This window comes from Bipolaris zeicola (assembly GCF_000523435.1).
Source record: "Bipolaris zeicola 26-R-13 unplaced genomic scaffold scaffold_89, whole genome shotgun sequence".
NCBI classification, from domain to species: Eukaryota; Fungi; Ascomycota; class Dothideomycetes; order Pleosporales; family Pleosporaceae; genus Bipolaris; species Bipolaris zeicola.
Window position 1 is genome coordinate 49,544 of NW_006912138.1, and position 19,182 is coordinate 68,725.

The 19,182-nt window shown below is 51.2% G+C and overlaps 7 protein-coding genes across 7 annotated transcripts; 3 read left to right on the top strand and 4 right to left on the bottom strand.

Annotated features, from left to right (window-relative positions):
- Window positions 1-71: 71 nt before the first annotated feature.
- Window positions 72-2,133, bottom strand: COCCADRAFT_26832 (uncharacterized protein; the record flags this gene model as incomplete). Its single annotated transcript, XM_007714782.1, has 4 exons — window positions 72-1,420; window positions 1,475-1,766; window positions 1,813-1,992; window positions 2,047-2,133. The coding sequence occupies 4 exons, from the start codon at window positions 2,131-2,133 to the stop codon at window positions 72-74; spliced, it is 1,908 nt and encodes a 635-aa protein (XP_007712972.1).
- Window positions 2,134-3,146: 1,013 nt separating this feature from the next.
- On the bottom strand, window positions 3,147-4,260 carry COCCADRAFT_98007 (carbohydrate esterase family 5 protein; the record flags this gene model as incomplete). Its single annotated transcript, XM_007714803.1, has 2 exons — window positions 3,147-3,760; window positions 3,819-4,260. 2 exons carry the CDS (start codon window positions 4,258-4,260, stop codon window positions 3,147-3,149), a joined length of 1,056 nt encoding a protein of 351 aa, XP_007712993.1.
- A 1,664-nt stretch (window positions 4,261-5,924) lies between these two features.
- On the bottom strand, window positions 5,925-11,326 carry COCCADRAFT_5639 (uncharacterized protein; the record flags this gene model as incomplete). The annotated part of the gene is made up of 3 exons (XM_007714777.1): window positions 5,925-7,139; window positions 7,188-10,808; window positions 10,979-11,326. 3 exons carry the CDS (start codon window positions 11,324-11,326, stop codon window positions 5,925-5,927), a joined length of 5,184 nt encoding a protein of 1,727 aa, XP_007712967.1.
- Window positions 11,327-12,042: 716 nt separating this feature from the next.
- COCCADRAFT_97986 (uncharacterized protein) lies at window positions 12,043-13,297 on the top strand (the record flags this gene model as incomplete). The annotated part of the gene is made up of 2 exons (XM_007714804.1): window positions 12,043-12,684; window positions 12,734-13,297. 2 exons carry the CDS (start codon window positions 12,043-12,045, stop codon window positions 13,295-13,297), a joined length of 1,206 nt encoding a protein of 401 aa, XP_007712994.1.
- Window positions 13,298-14,718: 1,421 nt separating this feature from the next.
- On the top strand, window positions 14,719-15,644 carry COCCADRAFT_26836 (uncharacterized protein; the record flags this gene model as incomplete). The annotated part of the gene is made up of 4 exons (XM_007714783.1): window positions 14,719-14,767; window positions 14,824-15,170; window positions 15,226-15,416; window positions 15,482-15,644. 4 exons carry the CDS (start codon window positions 14,719-14,721, stop codon window positions 15,642-15,644), a joined length of 750 nt encoding a protein of 249 aa, XP_007712973.1.
- Window positions 15,645-16,291: 647 nt separating this feature from the next.
- On the top strand, window positions 16,292-16,961 carry COCCADRAFT_98005 (uncharacterized protein; the record flags this gene model as incomplete). The annotated part of the gene is made up of 2 exons (XM_007714805.1): window positions 16,292-16,351; window positions 16,482-16,961. 2 exons carry the CDS (start codon window positions 16,292-16,294, stop codon window positions 16,959-16,961), a joined length of 540 nt encoding a protein of 179 aa, XP_007712995.1.
- Window positions 16,962-18,032: 1,071 nt separating this feature from the next.
- Window positions 18,033-18,677, bottom strand: COCCADRAFT_5643 (uncharacterized protein; the record flags this gene model as incomplete). The annotated part of the gene is made up of 2 exons (XM_007714778.1): window positions 18,033-18,410; window positions 18,477-18,677. 2 exons carry the CDS (start codon window positions 18,675-18,677, stop codon window positions 18,033-18,035), a joined length of 579 nt encoding a protein of 192 aa, XP_007712968.1.
- Between the last annotated feature and the right edge of the window lie 505 nt (window positions 18,678-19,182).

The window sequence follows — 19,182 nt, forward strand, 5'->3', positions numbered from 1 at the left end:
CCATTAAATCTCCTTTTTTTTAAAAAAAGCAACAAAAGTACAATCATCACACCCATCTACTCTTCCTCAACCTACCACATCAAATCAACCTGCTCCATCCCGATATAGTCGCCAACATTCCCCTTACCTCCATCATATCCCCCGCCCATCACACTACGCTCCTCCTCTTCCTCCTCCTCCTCTGCAGGCACCAAACTCATCAGTTGACAATCCTCAAGCGAATAATGCTGATCAGGCTTGAACCAACATTTTGTCTGCCCCGTCGGCCTGGGGCCCTTGCAATCCTCCTTTTGGCACAAGTGCCCAAAGATGCAATGCTTCCTTCTACATTCACTTTTCCTGGGACACGGAGTGCGCTTCACAACGTACTCGAGTACGCGCCTAATTTGTGCGTCGAGCTCGCTGTGGTCAAACTTGCAGTCATAAGCTGTGCAATTGCCCTCGAGATGGAACGCATTGCATGGCTTAGACTTATGAAAACGCGTGTTGTACACCTTCCAGTCCTGTGCGGAGGGCAGCGGGTAGTACGGGTCGAGGCGCTGAAGGTTTCTGTTCACGGGAATGAAGCCTGGTACGGACTCTTCGGGAAGGACGGACGAGATTCCACTTCGATCACCTAGGGGAGTTGGGGAAACCTGGGAAGCTTGAGGTGGTTCTGCGGGAGGCTGTGCCCAGGATGATTTTGAGAGAGCGTGTAGTGTTGGGCTTAGAATTGGCTTGGAGTCCTGGCCGCTATCGCCACCATTGACACTACCAGTCAAACTGCCGGGGCCGTGTGGGAAGTTGCATCTCCCACCAGCGCGACAAAATCCCTTTTGGAAGTGTCTGCACACATTTTTCTTCTTGGTCGGTCCATTTGGCATGCTTTGTGGTGCTTGGTCGCGTGGAGGTGGACTGTCCCATCGGGCAGGCTCAGGCTCGGGCTCCACAAAGTCATTTGATTCTTCAGGTGATGAGTCACCAAACGCAGACTCCGTTGCGCTCACCGGACCGTTACGTCTCCATGAACTCCCATGGGAAGGTTGTGGTCCATTTGTCAGTGCAGGTGATAAGCGACTGGATGCAGACTCTGCTACGCTCACAGAGTCGTTTCTTCTCCATGATTCTTTATGTAGAGCCGCTAGTCCAGGTTTCGGTATGGGTTGTTGCAATGGCGCTTTTTGTTTGGACGGAGTGGGCGTCGCCGGTTTATTGACTGGTGGGGCAGAGAATACTCCAGACCAGCTAAAGACTGTGGGAAACTGGGTCACCTCCAAGTTGAATTGATGAAATTCCGGATGCCATTTGCCGCCTTGTACGAGTGTGACCTTGTCACGTGCACCATTGTAGGATACGAGTAGAGACTGATAAGCCGGGTCGTTACAGGCCGCGAGCAGAATGTGACTACAGGCCGCATCTTCGGACGCAAACTTGAATTGGTCTGCAGGATATTAGTCGTTATCTTATAGTTGTCATAGGAAGTCAGCAACTATACCTCTGATTTTGATCCTGGTACCCTCTCCATCCAAGGTATCAACAAAGTCAAAGAGACTAAGGGCACGTGTGAAACCGGAAGTGAAAGACGCTAGAGAGCGCTTCTCCATGCCAGTCAACTTTAGCCTCGCGAGCTGCTTGGACAAATTGGTGAGATCGGCGTAAATGCGTACAATTACGCGTCTGGGCATAGTCTGTGATATGCTTTGTATGTACTTTTCTATAGCATCATTGAGCTTGCGAGCAGCGCGCATGCCGCCTTCTTCCTTATCGTGGATGAGCTCTTCATTGAACTACGCAGAGTCAGACAAGTCTTTCCATGCAAAGCTGAAAACTCACAATGTAATCGTTTCCATCGACTAGTACAAGCACATAGGAATCAAGCGGCTTTTTTGCTGCATTTACAGTAGGCGTTCCCACTGTAAATGGCTTTGATATAGTGTTGGTTATCATGTCCTCGTAGGCTTTCTTAAGTACTTTGTACTCGTTGAGCAATTGACGATACTCGGCGAGAAGGTTCTAAGTGGGGGGGTTAGTGGAGTACGGGAAAAGTGCATGTCGATATTCTCCTACGTCTAAATCAATCCGTCTTTCTTGATCACGTTCCTTGAACTGCTCCAAACGCGCGCCAAGCGAGTCGATTTTCTTTTCTGGTAGCATAGCGGCTGTGGTGCAACGTTACTATCGGCTTACGGCTGCAGATCTACTTCAGTCAGACAGCAGGCCGATGAGTTAATGGAGTGATGAATAAGAAATCCAGATCAATTGGAACTAGTATAGCCTCATAGTCAACCACGCTATGGATATTGTATATTTGGAGCGGAGTGTGTCGGCGCGCCTGCTGGCTGACGTAGGCGGGCATTCTGCGTGGCCTGTGCAGCAATTTAGCGCCCCTTATCGCCGTCATGTGACAGAGAAGAACCAACCTCGCTCTTTCACACTGATTTCACTTTATGCTCAAGGGAATGATCAGGCAAGAATTGCATCAAGGTCTTGAACTTGAAAATTTTGGATGTAGTCTCGAGAAAGTTGAAGCATATTTATGATATGATTAGAAGATCACAATTTATAAGAGCAGGATCAAGCTCAATTGTAGATGCAGAGAACGAAAGTATGACGAGATCGCCTCTACGCTGTCACCCGAACTAACCACGAGTGTGTTTTCTTTTTGTAAAAGAAAAGCAAATAATGAGCATTGTGATATTCGTTGTGAAAGTGGAGATAACTGATATGCCAAGACCGTGCCACGTGACCAGCAGAGTGGGTGAAAAAAAATGAAAAGTGCAAAACAAAAACATACGACAGCGGGGATTCGCCAGTGGTCACCCACCTGACTACTAATCCGCCGGTAAACTGTTTAACTAGGGAAGATCGGACGGGTTTCCGTGCTGCCAAGAAATCCTATGGTCGTATGTGCCATAAAAATCAGCATGGGTGTACTATATAATTATATTGAGTGTTTGAGGATATGGATAGATTGGACCACAGGGCTCTACAAGAATTCACAGCGCACTTATAGAGCAGACGAAAAACACGCATCACGCACGAAAACCAGAAGTTCAGACAGACGTCGATCACGACGGTCACTCCTTTTTATAGTCTCTTCTATCAATCTACACGTATCTACTGCTGTCACTACGTCTACTTCGCTACATCTTCCGTCCTTCTTACTCTTAAGCGTAGACGTATTTGATCTTGATGCGGGTAAGGCACATATCGTCGTATTTCTGGGGAGCAGTGAAGGGAGCAACGTAAACTGGAGATGTAGGGTAAGGGGGAAGAGCGGGGGAAGTGGAGGAAGCAGCAGCACCATAGGAAGCGGCATAGCCAGAGGCAGCAGCATAGCCAGAGGAAGCAGCAGAGCCAGAGGGAGCAGCAGAACCAGAAGCAGCAGAGCCAGAAGCAGCAGCAGAGCCAGAGGAAGCAGCAGCGCTTGAAGTTGAAATAGCGGCAACGCCAACAGACGAGGCTTCGGGAGTAGAAGAAGCGCTGGGCGTAGGTGTGGGAGCGGCACATAGAGGGGCGGCGGCATTGACCTTTCCAACGGCCCAGGTCGAGGCGTCGTCGGTGTACTTCTCAAAGTAGCTCAAGTGCTTCGAGACGTCGTCGCCGTTTGCGCAGATGGGGTCTCCCTTAGAGCAGTAAGAGCGCAGGACGGATGCGTATTTGTTCAGGCGTGCAAGAGAGGAGCCGTGGCGACCGTCCTTTTGTAGACCAGAGCCGTCAAGAACGTTGTATGGCTGGTTAGCCACATGCATGACATCGCCCCAGAGGAGAGCAGCAGCAACTAAGTTACCAGATTAGCACAGTTCAAGGTTCGAGTGTGTCCTGTCGAGAATACTTACTAGCATTACCAGGAGCCGAGGTAGGGTCTAGACCAGTGGTGAATTGGGAGCATCCACCAGGTCCAGCAAGAACGTCTCCCATGATCCAGGCACCCTGGGAGTAGCCATTGAGGATGAGGTGCGTGCAAGGGCACTTCTTGTTGAAGGCAGTGATCTGGGCGATACCGTTGCGGACTCCCTGCTCAATCTGTGGGCAGTAGTCGCCGCCCTTGGGGAACACAACCTCAATGTAGTCGCAGGTCTTGCCCTCAGCCCTTAGTTTGGCGCATGTAGCGTCGGCGAAGGGGAATGTACGCCAATCGTGGTACGGCGCATTGTTACCGCGGGCCATGAAGATGACGGCATCGGCGCAGGGAGCGTCGAGCTTGGGGGCCGGGTCTTGAGCGACAGCGACGGCGGCGACAGCGCTGAGCGCGAGAATGTTGCGGATGATGGAAGACATTATTAAGAATTAAAAGAGTGTGGTATTAATCGGTCGTGAAAAAGCGAGTGTACTGGTTAGGTTACGAGGTTGGAATACCTGTGAGAAGAGAGAAAGACCTCTTGGCTTTGGGGAAACAGAGTTTAATAAGTAGGAGTGTCCATTTTGCCTTTAAGCCGAACTGAGTGTCGAGTCTGCTCGACACGGCAGAAACGGGTGGGAAAGGGTATTGTGCCTGACTCGATACGAGTTGGACCCCTTTTTGGGTGAGCTAGCATCTATCTTGGGTTGTGCGCTAGCAGAAGCGCGGACAAACGTCGTATTATTAAGATTGAGGTTGCGAATAAGGTTTTGGAGGATGGCCCAGGGGCTGGATGTCCCCTTGATGGATGCCGTCAAAATCTGCCAAGTTTGCGAAATGGGTCAACGAGACACCGATAGTGACTGGTTTCTCCAGTTGGGAATGACGCGTCGAGAGATAGAGATCATCTGAGATGTTGCTGTTGAGGTTTGCATCGAAGCTGATTTTTACCTCATGGGATAAACCGGAAAACCGGAAAAATGCTAGCGTGCGTGTCAGTGCTTGATCGGTCGTCCACATACGACGCTATACGCGGTCGAGATGACACCCCGTGTGCGTGTCTGACCTCTGAGCTTGTCTTAGATAAGACTTGGTGCACGTCCCCTCGACGACCCGAGATGTCTTGGCTTTCGCCCCTGTACTAACGTTCGGCTGCATATCATTTGCAGCAAGCTGTTCAAGCGCTGCCTTCCACGTGCCATGTACACGTTAGTGTATGACATAAAATAGACTGTGATCTGCCCGTGTCCAATTCTTGCCAAGCTTACTATGTATAAGGGGCTCAGTTGTAGCTTGAAGGGAGTTATGTTAGCCTCTAGAGCAGGCTAGCAGTACTGTGATATAATCAGCACAACTTGTAGCACTATACTTAGATACGGTCGGTGCCTAAGCGAGCACATGAGCGTGCCCATGACTGAAGATGCTTTGTTGCTTCAAAGGCTGTTAAAAGCTGCAAACGAGATTCAGGCGGAGGCGTGGCACAGCTGCAGCGGTTGGAAGCGTCCGATTACCGCCCACTGCAGCAAACAACCCGTAAACAGTACCTCGATACCTAGTTAATCGGACAAGAGAACTAATTCTCAGTTTCTAATGGTCGTATGTACCATGATTCTCGGAATAAATGTATAACACCAGCACATTACTAATGTTTGCGGGCTTCAGCAATACTTCGGTGCTCTGAGAGGGCTCATGCGATGTTACTATCGATAAACCTAGCTTGGCACGGCTGCACGGAACAGAAGTCCGCACGCTATACAGAGGTAGAAAAGGCAGCACTGCGAGCCATCTTCATGCGTCGGCATGTAAAGGTGTGGGCGCGGAGTCAATTTCTCACAATTATACAAGAGAGAATTAGGGACATCAAGAACTGTATTGTCACTCCTTTTCTCCTCCATAAGCTTCTTCAGTAATAATCCCGGACCCGAAGCCAATCACCGAGTCTGACCGATGCATGTGAATAAATTCTTGGATATATGAAGCATCCAGTAACTCCTGCCCCTGCTGCCTCAGCAGTGAAGTCAATGTCACTATTCCCTAAAGAGGATATCCGGATTACAATTTCCTCTCCTATTCAATGAACACACACCGTCCAGAAGCTCTCTACTCAACCACTGCCCAGGAAACCTCTCAGCGCAGTTTCGACTTGCTGGTCGTTGTAGCCCTGATCATGCATCTGCTGGATCATCTGCTGCTGCTGTGCATGCATACCCTGGCCTTGACCAACACCGCCCCTAGGACCCATCTGTGCACCTGGCGGTCCCGGAAAGCCGTGACTAGGTGGAATATTCGAACCGTACCCATTAGCAGTGTTGGGCGGCTGAGGATAAGTGTTGGGCGGCTGGGGATAAGTATTGTTTGGTAGATGCCCAGAGCCGGGGTACCCAGGCGGTGGAATGGGATTCGCCTTGGCGAGAGCTGCCTTTTCTTTATCCCTCTTCTTCTGCTGCACAAGGGTGCCCTTGACACCACGTAGATACTTGACTGCTGCATCTACAAGCTCCTTGTCTTCTGGTGAGCTCTTGAGAGCCTCCAGCATTTCACGGACTTGGGTTTCTGATTTGATGTGCGGACATGTACGGGAGTAACCGTAGTGCGCTAGACCACACAAACCACAGTGTTCAACACCTGCGACTTTGAGCTCGCAAGCACCTTGTGGATGATTTTTCAAACAAGCCGGGCAGGAATAATGACTGTAGGTACCATATGCTAATGCAAGCGGATTCTGAATCGGCAGTTGTACACGCTGGAACGGTTTGACTGCTGTCCGGTCAGTTTTTGATGCTTTTGGCACCTTTCGAGATGGATCTGAGGAAACGTAGGCCATGGCGTACGGATCTTGGAAGCCCGAGGTATCGGTAGATGACGGGGGGAAATGACCTGGTTGTGTACCACTGCCAGGCTTTCTATACTCGTCGAAAGAAACCTTGAAGCCGCCTCTCGGTGGTACGATGGCCATGGACGTAGACGGCGGAGGGATGGAGACATCTGGAAATATTGGGGGCTGACTTGAAAAAACACTGGACGCACCTGCGGCGTTCTGCTTATATGACGACAAGTTTGCAGTATTTTTTATACCGTGACGATGATCATCACCGAGCTCTCGAGCAACGTTGGCATCTTCATCATTCGAACCAGGCTCGCTCTCATCCTCAGACTCGGCTTGGAAGTCGGTGTCACTTTCAGAATCTCTCTTAACCTTCCGTCTCTTCTTCGACTTCTTGACAGGAGAGGGTGGCAGAGCGAGGCTGTCTTCGAAATGATCTTCTCCGGCGACAGAGGTACCGTCAGCATCTCTCATCTCAGCGGTATAATCAACATTCTGCAATAAGTTAGTTTCTGCCAATATGAGGAACAAAGCATGACATACGGTTTTAGCCCGCCGACCCCTACCCATGGCCTCAGCCCGTGCGAGTGCTTCAGCGGCCGCTGCAGCTTGTCTCTCCTTCAAAATCTTGTCCCAAACTCCAGGATCTGGGGCCACCTCTTCATCTGCCATATCAAAGTCGTCCTGTAATGTACCTTTCTCATTCACCCAAATGCGTGCAAATCCAAATTGTGACTCGGCCGAATCATCTTCGCCCGTCTGGGTCTTCTCAATCTGGCTACGATCCAGCAATTTTTCAATTGAAGCGTGATCATAGCGAATATCGTGGTCTGCGTCATCGTCTTTGAAGAGCTCTGCTGCACCGTATTTGAGTATCGACTCAACATCCTCGTCTTCCGGGTCTTCCCTGTCGAGATCTTGAACGACCACCTTGTCTAAAGCCATCTTCTTCTTTCCCATCTGCATGATCTTCTCTTCAACTGAGGCCCGGGTTGCTAGCTGAAGGCAAAGAACTTTGTTCTTTTGACCAATGCGATGAGCTCGGGCAATGGCCTGGAGATCCTGGTGTGGATTCCAATCTGGATCCAGGATGATGACAGTGTCGGCAGTTGCAAGATTGATGCCAACACCGCCCGCACGAGTGGAGAGCAGAAAGGCAAACAGGGGCGAGTTTGGGGCGTTAAACTGATCAATACGCTTTTGCTTTTCGAGCGAACCCATTGTCCCGTCAAGTCGCTGGTATGCAAGCTGCATGCCATCGAGGAAGTCTTCAATGATGTTGAGCATATCGAGAAACTGGCTGAAAATAAGTACTCGGTGGCCACGCGCCTTGAGTTTCGGCAATAGTAGTTCTAGAAGACCGAGTTTGGCAGAGGCTTCGACAAGATTGCGATGAGATACAGCAGCCACGTCGGTTCGCTCCTCAATCTCGCGGCTGTAGACAAATGGATGGCAGAGACATTTGCGCAGCTGCATAAGGATGTTACCGAGATTGCTGCGCTCTCGGGGGTTGAGTTGCCTGTCAGTGGTAAAGAGTGCCTTGAGAAGTTCAGGGCTCTTCGACAAGATCGACTTGTACACTTGCTTTTGTAGGTGGCTCATGGATATTGGAAGAATGATCTGACCCAGGGGCGGAAGGAAGGTCAACACCTTTGCCTTGGTCCGACGAAGGATAAAGGGACGGATTCGATCGTGTAACTCCCTGATCTTCTCCGCGTTCATATCCGCATATTCTTCCTCAAGCTCAGCGGCATCAATCGTGTCGTCCAGGAACTGCAACAGATTGAATAGCTCTCTGGCATTGTTTTGAAGCGGTGTACCGGTTAGTAGCAGTCGAAAAGGCACACGTACTGCTGTGAGAGCAAAGTACAGCTGGCTCTTGTCGTTCTTCAAACGCTGGCCCTCATCCACGATAAGACCTACCCAGTTTACGCTCCTGAAGAACCTCCTGCAACTGTCGTCGGCGGCCGCTTCGTACGATGTTACGACAACGTGGCATCGTAGGTCCTTGGCATTGTTGGGATACATCTCGTATTTGTAGGCCATTTCACGAGCTTTAGCTGAGCCAAAGTAGGTAACGACGCGGAGAGACGGTGCCCATTGCTTGATTTCCCGTCGCCAATTGGCACAAGTGGAGTTCGGCACAACAATCAGAAAAGGAAAGCAGCTATGTTCCTGGACGAGCGTCGTCATGAAAGCGACGACTTGAATTGTCTTTCCAAGACCCATCTCGTCAGCAAGAATGGCGTTCTTTTGATCGTACCATTTGTAGTAGAGCCAGTTGAGCCCCTCCAATTGGTACTTCATTAGTTCTCCGCCCACAAGATTGTCAGGCTGCTTCCCTCTCTCTAGCGTGGCAAATGGTGTGCTGCGCATTTTGTCGAGGCGCGCCTTGAGGGCACTTTGTTTTGGGCACTTCACATAACGGCCCGCGACCCAATCGTTGTATGCAGTGACAAAGTCCAGCCATCTATCACCATCTTCCGGTGTTGGGACGCTCTCCCATACGGCGTCTTCGTATCCGAGGCCTTTGTACTTGATAAGAGCCTGATCCACCTCTTTAATGCGAGCCTTGTCAATTTCCTCACTACGGATTTCCACATAGCTGGTGTATTTGATGTCGAGAACGATATCGATGCGGAGGTACTCCTCAGGAATGGCGTCTTCAGTGTGCATTTTGGGACCTTCTTCGCGTTTGAAGAAAGCTTTTCGCTGAATTCCGGCGGTAACACCCCAAGTCCAGGCTCCAGAGTGCCATGCTGCTTGGAAGTAAGATTTGTTTTCCCATTTGATGAGATACTGCTTGTCGTCTTCACAGATTCGCTCGCAAGGTATGCCCGGTCTATATGACTCGACATCCGACGGTCGCCAGGCGACAATTGCACCGACTTTCCGGTCGTTGGTTTCGTCGCACTCTTTACAGAGCCACTTTCTGGAGTATTCGCGAAATCTCTCGTCCGCAAGCTCTTCGTCATCACGGTTGACGTCCATTGCATAGGGAGATATAGGTGGCAAGTGATGATAGTGCCATGCTCGAGAGCATTTCGTGCACCGGAAGAGGACATTGTTGGCGTTGTTGATCAATTCAGAACGAACATCGACTATCGGATCGTATCCGTCATTCTCTTCGCGTTCTTTCATCTCTTGTTGAGTTGTTTTACGACTCCTAAAAGGATGGCACGAAGCGCCGGATATTGCACAGTCCTGGCATCGGGACAGGTCTGGGGCAGTCGCATCCTTCGTCTTGTAGAAGCCGATGCATCGCTTGCACTGCAACACAAAGTCCTCGTCGCCTATCTTTGTCACAAGATGATCACGAGTAGATCGATTGCCAAGGCAGTTCTTGTGGTATGCAAATGAACACCCCTGACAATAGATCAAAGGTGCAACATTGGGCCCATCAAAGCACACTTCGCAGCCTTCAGCGTGGCGCCCGCGGAAGGGATGACTTCGGGGAAGTTTTGCAAACACCTCGCGGACGACGGACACCTTCTGAGCAGCCACTTTTGGCTCTGAATCCGATCGGTATATGTCGTCCATACCCGCTTCCTGCATATTGTTTGTTGCTCGTGTTGCCCGATCAGACTGTCGCTGGCCTACACGAGGGACCTTTTCCGGATGGGCAGTGCGCAAGGACTGTCGTTTGCGCTTTCGGCCAGCGCCCAAATTAGAACGGAAAATATCAGAAGCGCTCGAGTTGTCAGTGTCCTCTTCCTCTTCGTCTTCATCGTAGCCCTGCACTTGTAGTGGTTGTCTCGTTGAACGGCGTGTAGGCTCTTGTGTGCCTTTGCGCTTTCGGCCTCTCTGTTTTCTACCGGAAACGTCAGAGTCCTCGTCGTCTGTGGATAGTGCAATCAGGTCGCTACTCAGTGAGTGGGCTCTGGAGGATCTCTGTGAGCGAGCACTGCGCTTTAGTGTCCGTACGCGAGCATGTCGCTGCGTGCGTGAGGCCGTTGCGGGCCCATCTTGGTTGTCGTCTTCCGAGGAAGAAATGGGAATCGTTGAAATATCTACAAAATCCTTGTTGGTGACTTTTGAAGATCTAGCCCGCAGTTTCATATCGTCGTCGTCAGCGCACGATGTCACGCCGGAATTGTCGTGCAGTTCAAATACGTGCAATGCTTCTGAGCCACCAGGTAGTTGGAGAAGCTCTTCGAAGGAGAGCTGAGTTTACTTAGTAAGATGCCGAGAGTGATATGATGTGTGCAAAGGTGAAAAGGTGGGCAAGGAAGGGTAGTGGCGGTAGGAATCAGATCGCTCTCCTATGTATTGTGAAAGGCATTTCTACCGCCTTTACCTGTGAGAGGGCGATTCTCAATTGCCATTAGACTCACCTGCTCAACGCCATTTCCAGACAACTTGACTTGGTAGGTTATCTCTCCCTTTTTTCCAGAAATCTCCCGAACAATGCGTTCAACTTCCTCTATTGGCTCAAAGTACGTATATTCTGCTCTATTGATCCTGACTGGTGGTATGCGCACACACTGCAGTTTACGCCTCACTGGTGATTTCTGGACGCATATAACAGATTCAATATCCGATGATGAGACAGCTAAGGGTGATGAGGCAGCTCCCGAAAGCTGTCTCGCAGGCTGCATTAGTGTGGGATTTGGCATGGACTTGGGGGCAGTCCTTTTCTTGAAAGCGGCCATGAGCGCCGCGCTATCTTCATCACTACTCATGATGGTGTATAAACAGCCACACGGGTCTAAACTGTGCGGTGCGGTTATCGTAGAGTGATTCACTGGCGAGAATCGCACAATGTATCCATTGAAGAGTGGGGGCGAGAGCGTCGGACGGCGGAACCAAACGAGTGTGTAGGCGGATGGCCGATGGGGTTAACTCTCAGCGAACGCGGAGCGCGCAGTCCTGAGCACGTGATGACGCGTCTGCGCTAAAGCTTAGTGCAAACGCCTGGCTTGGCGGGGTGCAACTTTTTTGACCTTGCGATAATTGGACCTGATACCGCAATACAAAATTGACAATTCCACGGCCGCAACAGCCTGTATTTCTTGTTATGACATACCCCTTTATCAATGGTAGCTCGCTATTTCGGACGCAGCGAATAATTCTGCCACGCACTTTTTGTCGCTACAAATCCATCACTGCTGCTATTGAGAGGGGTAGATCAGGCGGACCAGATCGACCCTTCAGACCGCGCTCACGAGCTTTTCAGGACGGTGATAATGACAGACCAGTGAGGGCTCGTCGTGAGGCGAGATTCGAGCGATTTGGTTCTCCACGTGATAGTGCATCCAGCAGATTTGAAGAGGACCGACCCAGGACTCGTACATCTTACCTACCCACCAAGGATCATGTGACATTCGACAAAGGGCGTATTCGAGATGGAGCAGACGGACGGTTTTCTGAATCATCATCATCCTCTTATCGGTCCGATATGAGAAGAGCACCACAGGAGCGATTTGGTAGAGAACAGTTTGCGCTTACTCGAAATGTGGCAGATGGGCATTCTTCTGGATCACGATTTTCTCGTCACACAGACACAAGAGCAGCACCAAGGGAGCGATTTGGTGGAGGGCAGTCTAGCGAGGCGGCTGGGACAAAGAGTAGGACAGAGGTTCAAAGAAAATCGGTGCAGGGACCAGAATCACTTCCCTACACGACTGCCGCTTCAGAGTTCATCTATGGCCACTCAAGTGTCCTCGCTGCAATCAAAGCAAACCGACGTAAATTCTACAAGCTCTATGTGCACTCTCGGGGCGCGAGCAGAGATGGGCTCATGTCTCAGATCCGAGCCCACAAGCTTTTCCCAATTACGGAAGAGGTAGGAGACGAGTATCTGCGTGCAATGGACAAGGCCAGCAGTGGGCGTCCGCACAACGGCATAATCCTAGAGTCATCACCACTTCCTGTTCTGCCCATTACAGAACTCAAGATGGGATCCATTCAAGACGAAAGCTTCAGTGTAGCGCTTGGCAGCCAGAGTGCTGAAGATGTACTTGTCAATGGCAAGCAGGAGCTATACACATACAGGTCACGCGGCTGGAGACATCCACTAGTGTTGTACGTGGATGGAGTAGTAAGTGGACATTGGTCGTTTAACAGAGAGTGGAAACTAACCAGATCAGGTTGACGAAGGCAATCTTGGGGCCATTGCACGGTCGGCCTATGTGTTAGGCGCAGATGCCATTGCGACCCCGACGCACCACACGGCAAACTGGAGCCACATTGCGGTCAAGGCCTCGGCAGGGGCCGCTGAAGCGATGCCGCTGTTCAAGGTTGGAGAGCCCACAGATTTCCTGGGCAGAAGCTCTAGAGCAGGCTGGCGGATATACGCGAGCGATGCAGTGCCGCGCACTCTATCTAGTAGCATGTCAAGTGCCGAAGCCACTGATATGGAGTGTGGCGGGGTTGTATACACCATGGCTCGAAGCACCAAACGGCTTCCCTCAGGCCACAGCCCTGTAGCAGAGCATCCTACGATAGTGATGATGGGGGCTGAGGGTACGGGGTTGAGGGCCAGCCTGTTGAATCTGGCGCATTATAAAGTGGGTATTCCGCATGGTCGCGGGGTCAACGAGATTGGTGTGGACAGTCTGAACGTCAGTGTTGCAGCCTCTATCCTCTGCTACGAGATGCTGCAGAGGCCAAAGGCGCAGCCGAAGCGTGATGCAGAAGAGGCTCTCTTCTAGATGCTTTCTGTGCCCATGAATTGAGAGGCCAGCGGCTTGTAGCACGCAGGTTTTGTCTATCAGGGTCTCAACTAATGTTGTGATCGGGGGTCATCGAGTAGGGGGGACGTTGGCGTGGGAATGCTTGGCGGACGAGTGAGGAAGGAGCGGCCGTCGGCGAGATGCATGGTTATCAATACATACGATATGCGCTGACTGCGACATGGCCCAATACGCGAGGCGAGGCTCGCTTACAGCAGCAGGGTAATATGGATGGGCTGGCGAGGGCGCAAGAGACGAGACGTGATTGGAATCGGAGAGGTTGAGCAGCAACGGCCTTGGCCAGCGAGATTCACGAGGGCACTCGCTCAAGCGCGAGGCCATGATCAACACAGCGCCCGCCCCACTGGTTTACCGGTGCAGACATGGTCATCGGTGGACATGTCTGGGCGTGTGACCAAGTTTCTTATCTCTCAAGGCCAAACTGGGCCCAGGTGCAACCCATTAACCACACCAGGAGTGGTGTGTGCAAAGTTTTTTGCAGGGCCGCAAGTGAAGCTGGCAAGGCAACGAACGGGCAGTGCTGGTTACGGGCTGAGGGTGCATCGGCGATCGGAGGATTCAGCATCGAGTTTGACACCGCCATTTGACAATGCGATGGTTGCAGCATGTCACCGCGGAGGACATTCCTGTATGCGCGACAGGGGCGGGGGGAGGGACAAGATGGCCTGTGGTGGAATGGTAGGCGAGCAGAGCAGAGCAGCTTGGTTGGCTGGCTGGTGGTGCCTCCATGGCGTGACTGGGGCCGTGGGCGGCAGACAATGGTGGTACTGTATATGTACTATGTATGTGTGGAGGTGTAAGTGGTGTAGTTGCATATATTAGCGTACATACAGGGTAAGGTGTAGGTAGTGTAGTATAGTATAGTGTGTGCGTATGTGTGCATGCGTATGCAATCAAGTTGGGCCTTGCATTTGCTTCTTTTCTTTTTGTTGCGCCGCGTCGGGGGGTGGAGCGGGGCAGGACAAGACAAGACAAGGCAAGACAGGGCAGGCCGAATGGCGTCCCCCTGTCGTCATTGCAAGAATCAATCGTGGTGCTAGCGCGACAACGACAAAAGCCCTGCTCTGATCACTCATGGCTCGTTTCAACCCTCCATGATCGGTGCCGTCATCATCATCATTATGCTGTGCTTCGCCCTCGTCCTCCTCTAGGCCCCCGGCTTCATCCGTCCTCTGCGCCTTCCCCCGCATCCTCTGCACGCGCCGTACCCACGCCGCTACTACGCTTGCAACCCTTTTGCTTTGGTCTCTTGTCTGCGCTTTTTATCCTCTACTTCAAATCGCGCACTCCCGCTCCCACTCTCGCCTGCCCTTAAGGCCCCCGCCGCGAGCCCTCAACGCCACACCCTCCCTCGACTCCTCCACACATCCACGACCACCATGACGCGAAGAACAGTCTACGCCGCCGGCCTCGTCCTCACCTTGGCCTGTATGCACCACACTCCCCATCTTGAAATGCGTTTCCCACATACTGACATGTCTCAGGCACCATCATGACCATTGCCAGTATCTCGATGCCGCGCTGGGTCAGTTACAGCCCCAACGGCGAGCGCGAATACTCCTATGGCCTCCACACTCGCTGCTCTGCCATCACCGGCACCTGTGTTTCCTTTCCCAAGTCGAGCGACTGTACAAAAGATCCCTCCTTTTGCAACATGTGGCGCACTGTTGGCTTCCTGACCTCCTTCGGTGTTGTTGTTGAGCTTTGCGCCATCGTCGCTTTTGTCGTCATCATTTCTGGTGGTGTCCAGCGCAGGGCCGCTGGCTGGCAAGTTGCTGTCGGTGTCTTGTCCTTTAGTGCCATTGTGCAGTGCGCTGGCATGGCTATAGTGGTATGTTTCTTTTTGCCTCAAGACGCTAAACACACCACCTAACAACACTTGCCAGGCTTTCCTCTTTGACCATGACGATCGCTTCTGGAATGGCTGGCATCTCGATCTCTCCTGGTCTCTCTGCACTGCCAGCTGGACCATCCTCATCCTGACATCGATTGGCATTGCCGCTTCCGCCTTCTACCTGCCTGCCGAGGGCGACTACGAACTTATTCCCGAAGACTATTACGGTCCTCCAGACGATCGGTGAGCGCTCTCGCTTCCCATGGCCATAACATGTGCGCATGTGGACTGTTTTAATTGTGGGTTAGGCTTCTTTCGCGCATTTCGGCTTGGGACAACGGTTTCAAGGGCCCAGACTCCGGGATGCAGTACAGCTATCAGCGGGATCAGGATAGCATGAGTGACGTTGTTAGCATCGCCGCCAGTAGCATTGCTGCAAGCCACAGACGGGAAAGTGATGTCAGGAAATAAACAAACAGATGCAGCATGAGGGCCGCGGTACACCTACGAGCGACGCATACCATGACCTGCGATATACATAATGTGGATGGAACTGGTGTTTGGGAGACGGAGGCATCTTTTTTACCTTTTGGCGTCAATTTGACAGCATGGCGGAATTCTGTGGCGTGGATTGTTATTGATTTCGACGATACCCCTGCCATCCACTGGTGGTTGGGCAGTGTAACTTTTGGCTGAAGTTGATGTAATTACCCAGAATTCGAGAATTGAAGCAATACCAACTGATTTCCCAGTGGTGGTTGCCAGTGACCAGGATTGACCCGACCCCAAAGAAAGCTATCAACGGACAATGCAGGTCTCGTTTAATTAATAAATCGAGCATTGACGAGTAAGCAGATGCATGCACGAGGTGAACGCACATATGTACATACATATTAATTTTGCGGGGATGGAACCACTTTAGCGCCACCATAGGGCTGGGCTTAGCGAAGTGCTCGCACATCTCCAATTCGCGACAACGACGACAGCGTCAAACTCGACAATCGCGTAACGGAATGTAAGAAACTGCCCTGCGCCTGCCTGAAATTCGTCACTTTCAATGATGGTCTGAACTAACAGTTTCAGCAGAATCTCATAAAATCCGCAATTTCACACACACAATGGCCGACCAAAAGGCACTAAAGTACTATCCTGCTGAGGAGGAGGCGCAGATGAAGAAGGTATGTGGAATTTCTTGCAGGTAAAATCGTGGTATCTGGCAAGACGAACAAGAAGAAGAGACAAGAAAACAGCCAATTGTACCGGAAACAGGCGCGCAAAACTACATAAACTAACACCATCTAACTACAGGCGCGCAAAACCGCACACCCGACCAAATACCGCGACTCACTCACCCCCGGAACCGTCTTGATCCTCCTCTCGGGCCGCTTCCGTGGCAAGCGCGTCGTTCTCCTGCGCCAACTCGAGCAGGGCATCCTCCTCATCACCGGCCCCTTCAAATCCAACGGTGTCCCTCTGCGCCGCGTAAACCACCGCTACGTCATTGCCACCTCGACCATCGTTGACATCTCCGCCGTAGACGCCGACGTCATTTCGCGTGTATCCAAGGACGAGTACTGGGCGCGTGAGAAGAAGGACGAAGATGACTTCTTCAAGGAGGGCAGTGAGACGCCTGCCAAGAAGGAAGTGGATCCCCAGCGGATTGAGGATCAGAAGGCTGTGGATAAGAGTATCATGGCTAGTATTAAGAAGACTCCTGATCTGGAGGCTTACCTGAGCGCGAGCTTCAGCCTCCGGGGCAACGAGAGGCCGCATGAGATGGTTTTCTAAAGGGGAAGTAAAGGGACTGTAATGAGATGACGACGATATGTGGTTCTGGGGGTATGGATTTGAAGAAAGGACAAAAGTTCAGGTTAGCCTTTTTACCTGAAAAAAAAGAGTATGTGCGATTTGAAACTGGGAGTATGGGAGGGAAAAAAGTTATTATGAGGATGTAGGGCACGACTGAATGCCTTGTTCGGCTGCACGTAACGGCACAGAGGCGCGGTTTCATATGTATATGAGATACCCATGAAATAAAACTACATGAATACAGATACAAAAACGATACGCTGCACATCTTTTCAACATGATTTCGTAAGAATCCAATGTTACTAAACTGACCCACTCTCAAGTCCAAAATATCCATTTTGCTATTTACACGACTCAAAAAGTAGTAAGGAAAACTTCTCCAGCCAATTCAAACAGTAACACGACTCTCCAGCGCCTTCTCAACCGTAACCTCGGTCTCCCCATGATACTACCTCAACGCCTCCCTCACCTCGGGCAGCCTCCTACAGCATAACCTCCCTAATCCTCTACAACCTTGGTACCAACCTCACCTTGAACGACTCAAGCCGCATATTCTCGTTCTTATTATATGCAAAAGATATCAGGCTTGACTTGATCCCCCTAGTTCCGAAATTTCCCCATGTTAATTACTTTATTCTACACGCCAAAGGCAAAAGAAGGGGAAGGGAGAGAGAGAGATGGGGGAGGAGATTTCTTACATCCCTATCTCAAACCCCCAAATCCATTCTTGCAATCGAATACAGCAACCCCTTTCTCCACAAGCGATTGTCCGCTACAACGCTGCCTTCACTCCCCCCATCCAAAACGGGGTTCATACCGTAGTTATTCAAATACGGCATTTTCGCACTGTGCTCACCGTCTGGAAACTTTTCTGGGGACAAAGGTATCCGGGTCCGGGGAAATAGCGTGGGTAGGCGGTGCATGGCCTAGAGGTTTGGGCGGTGCAAGTTTGTGCAAGCGGGAGAAGTGGTAGTTGTTGTTGTTGTTGTTGTTGTTGTTGACGGGGTTGATGTTGGAGTGGGGGAGGCCTGCCAGGGCGGTGACGGTGTGCTAGCGGAGGGTTGCTTTGACGAGGGCGACGAGGTGAGAGTAGCGTGGCATTGTTGCGGATCCCGAACGGAGTTTGGACGGGAGTTCGTAGAGCCATGCTACGGCGTGGAGGAGCAAGGGGATTGCTTTCATGATGAATACGCCGGGTATCGCATAGTCTACGGCTTCCATGAAGGCCAGTGCCAGCTGTGCAACGTAATTATTCTTTCGGTAGATGCGTCGTCCCCAGCCGATGATGGATGCTACAGAGACTAAGTAACGTTCAATCGACAGCTCAAAGTCGTTTGGATCGAGGAAAAGGTCACGGATCAGAAGTGCCGATTCAGCCGCTTGGAAATCACGACAGTTTCGAACTGCTTGACTACCGACTACGGTATGCTGAGTTGTTTCACATCAACCTCTTTTACACAGTGGCTTAACAATGATTCACGGATACAAATTTACCATAAGCCTCCTATGCAATCTCCACCTATCCCCATATTCCAAATTCGTCAGACTAGTCTCGCTCGCATTGATTGCATCGCCCATGACAAGAAATCTCGGGCGACTTGAGAAGATATCTGATCGCTTCTCCAGCAGGTCCGATGCAACCCATGTATCGCTCAGAATGATACGCGGCGAATGGCCAATCCACAGCGTCATCATTGGGGAGTCATAATACCTTGCTCATTGCTCCCATGCTATCCATGGCTTGACGGAAGGCGTCTGGAAGTGTTTTTCTATGATAGACCAGGGGAGTGGTCCGGGAGAGAAGCGACGCCGCTGCCAGAGCATGTAGCCATAGTCGAGTACGAGTGTAAGGAAGGTAGCTAATATCAAAATCTGGATTGTTCTTGATTTTTTTTCCAAGCCAAATTGAAACTTGAATTGTATAGCCCCCGTAAGAAAAAAGTGCAGTCTTAGTACTACCTATATGTTACATCAAAGACATCTTGAACAGATGGCTCCACAGCCAAGCACAACCTCCGCATGTAGGGGATGCACAAGAAGGGCCGCTCCCGGCTTCCGCATTATGAAGCAGCTGAGAATGGAGGATTGGGGAAAAGAACGCGGGGTTTGGTGGGGTAGGTTGTGGGGAACTGATGCTTGAACGTGAGTCGGCGCACCTACTACTTCGCTGTACGTACGTACTCGCCCTCTATGAGAACAC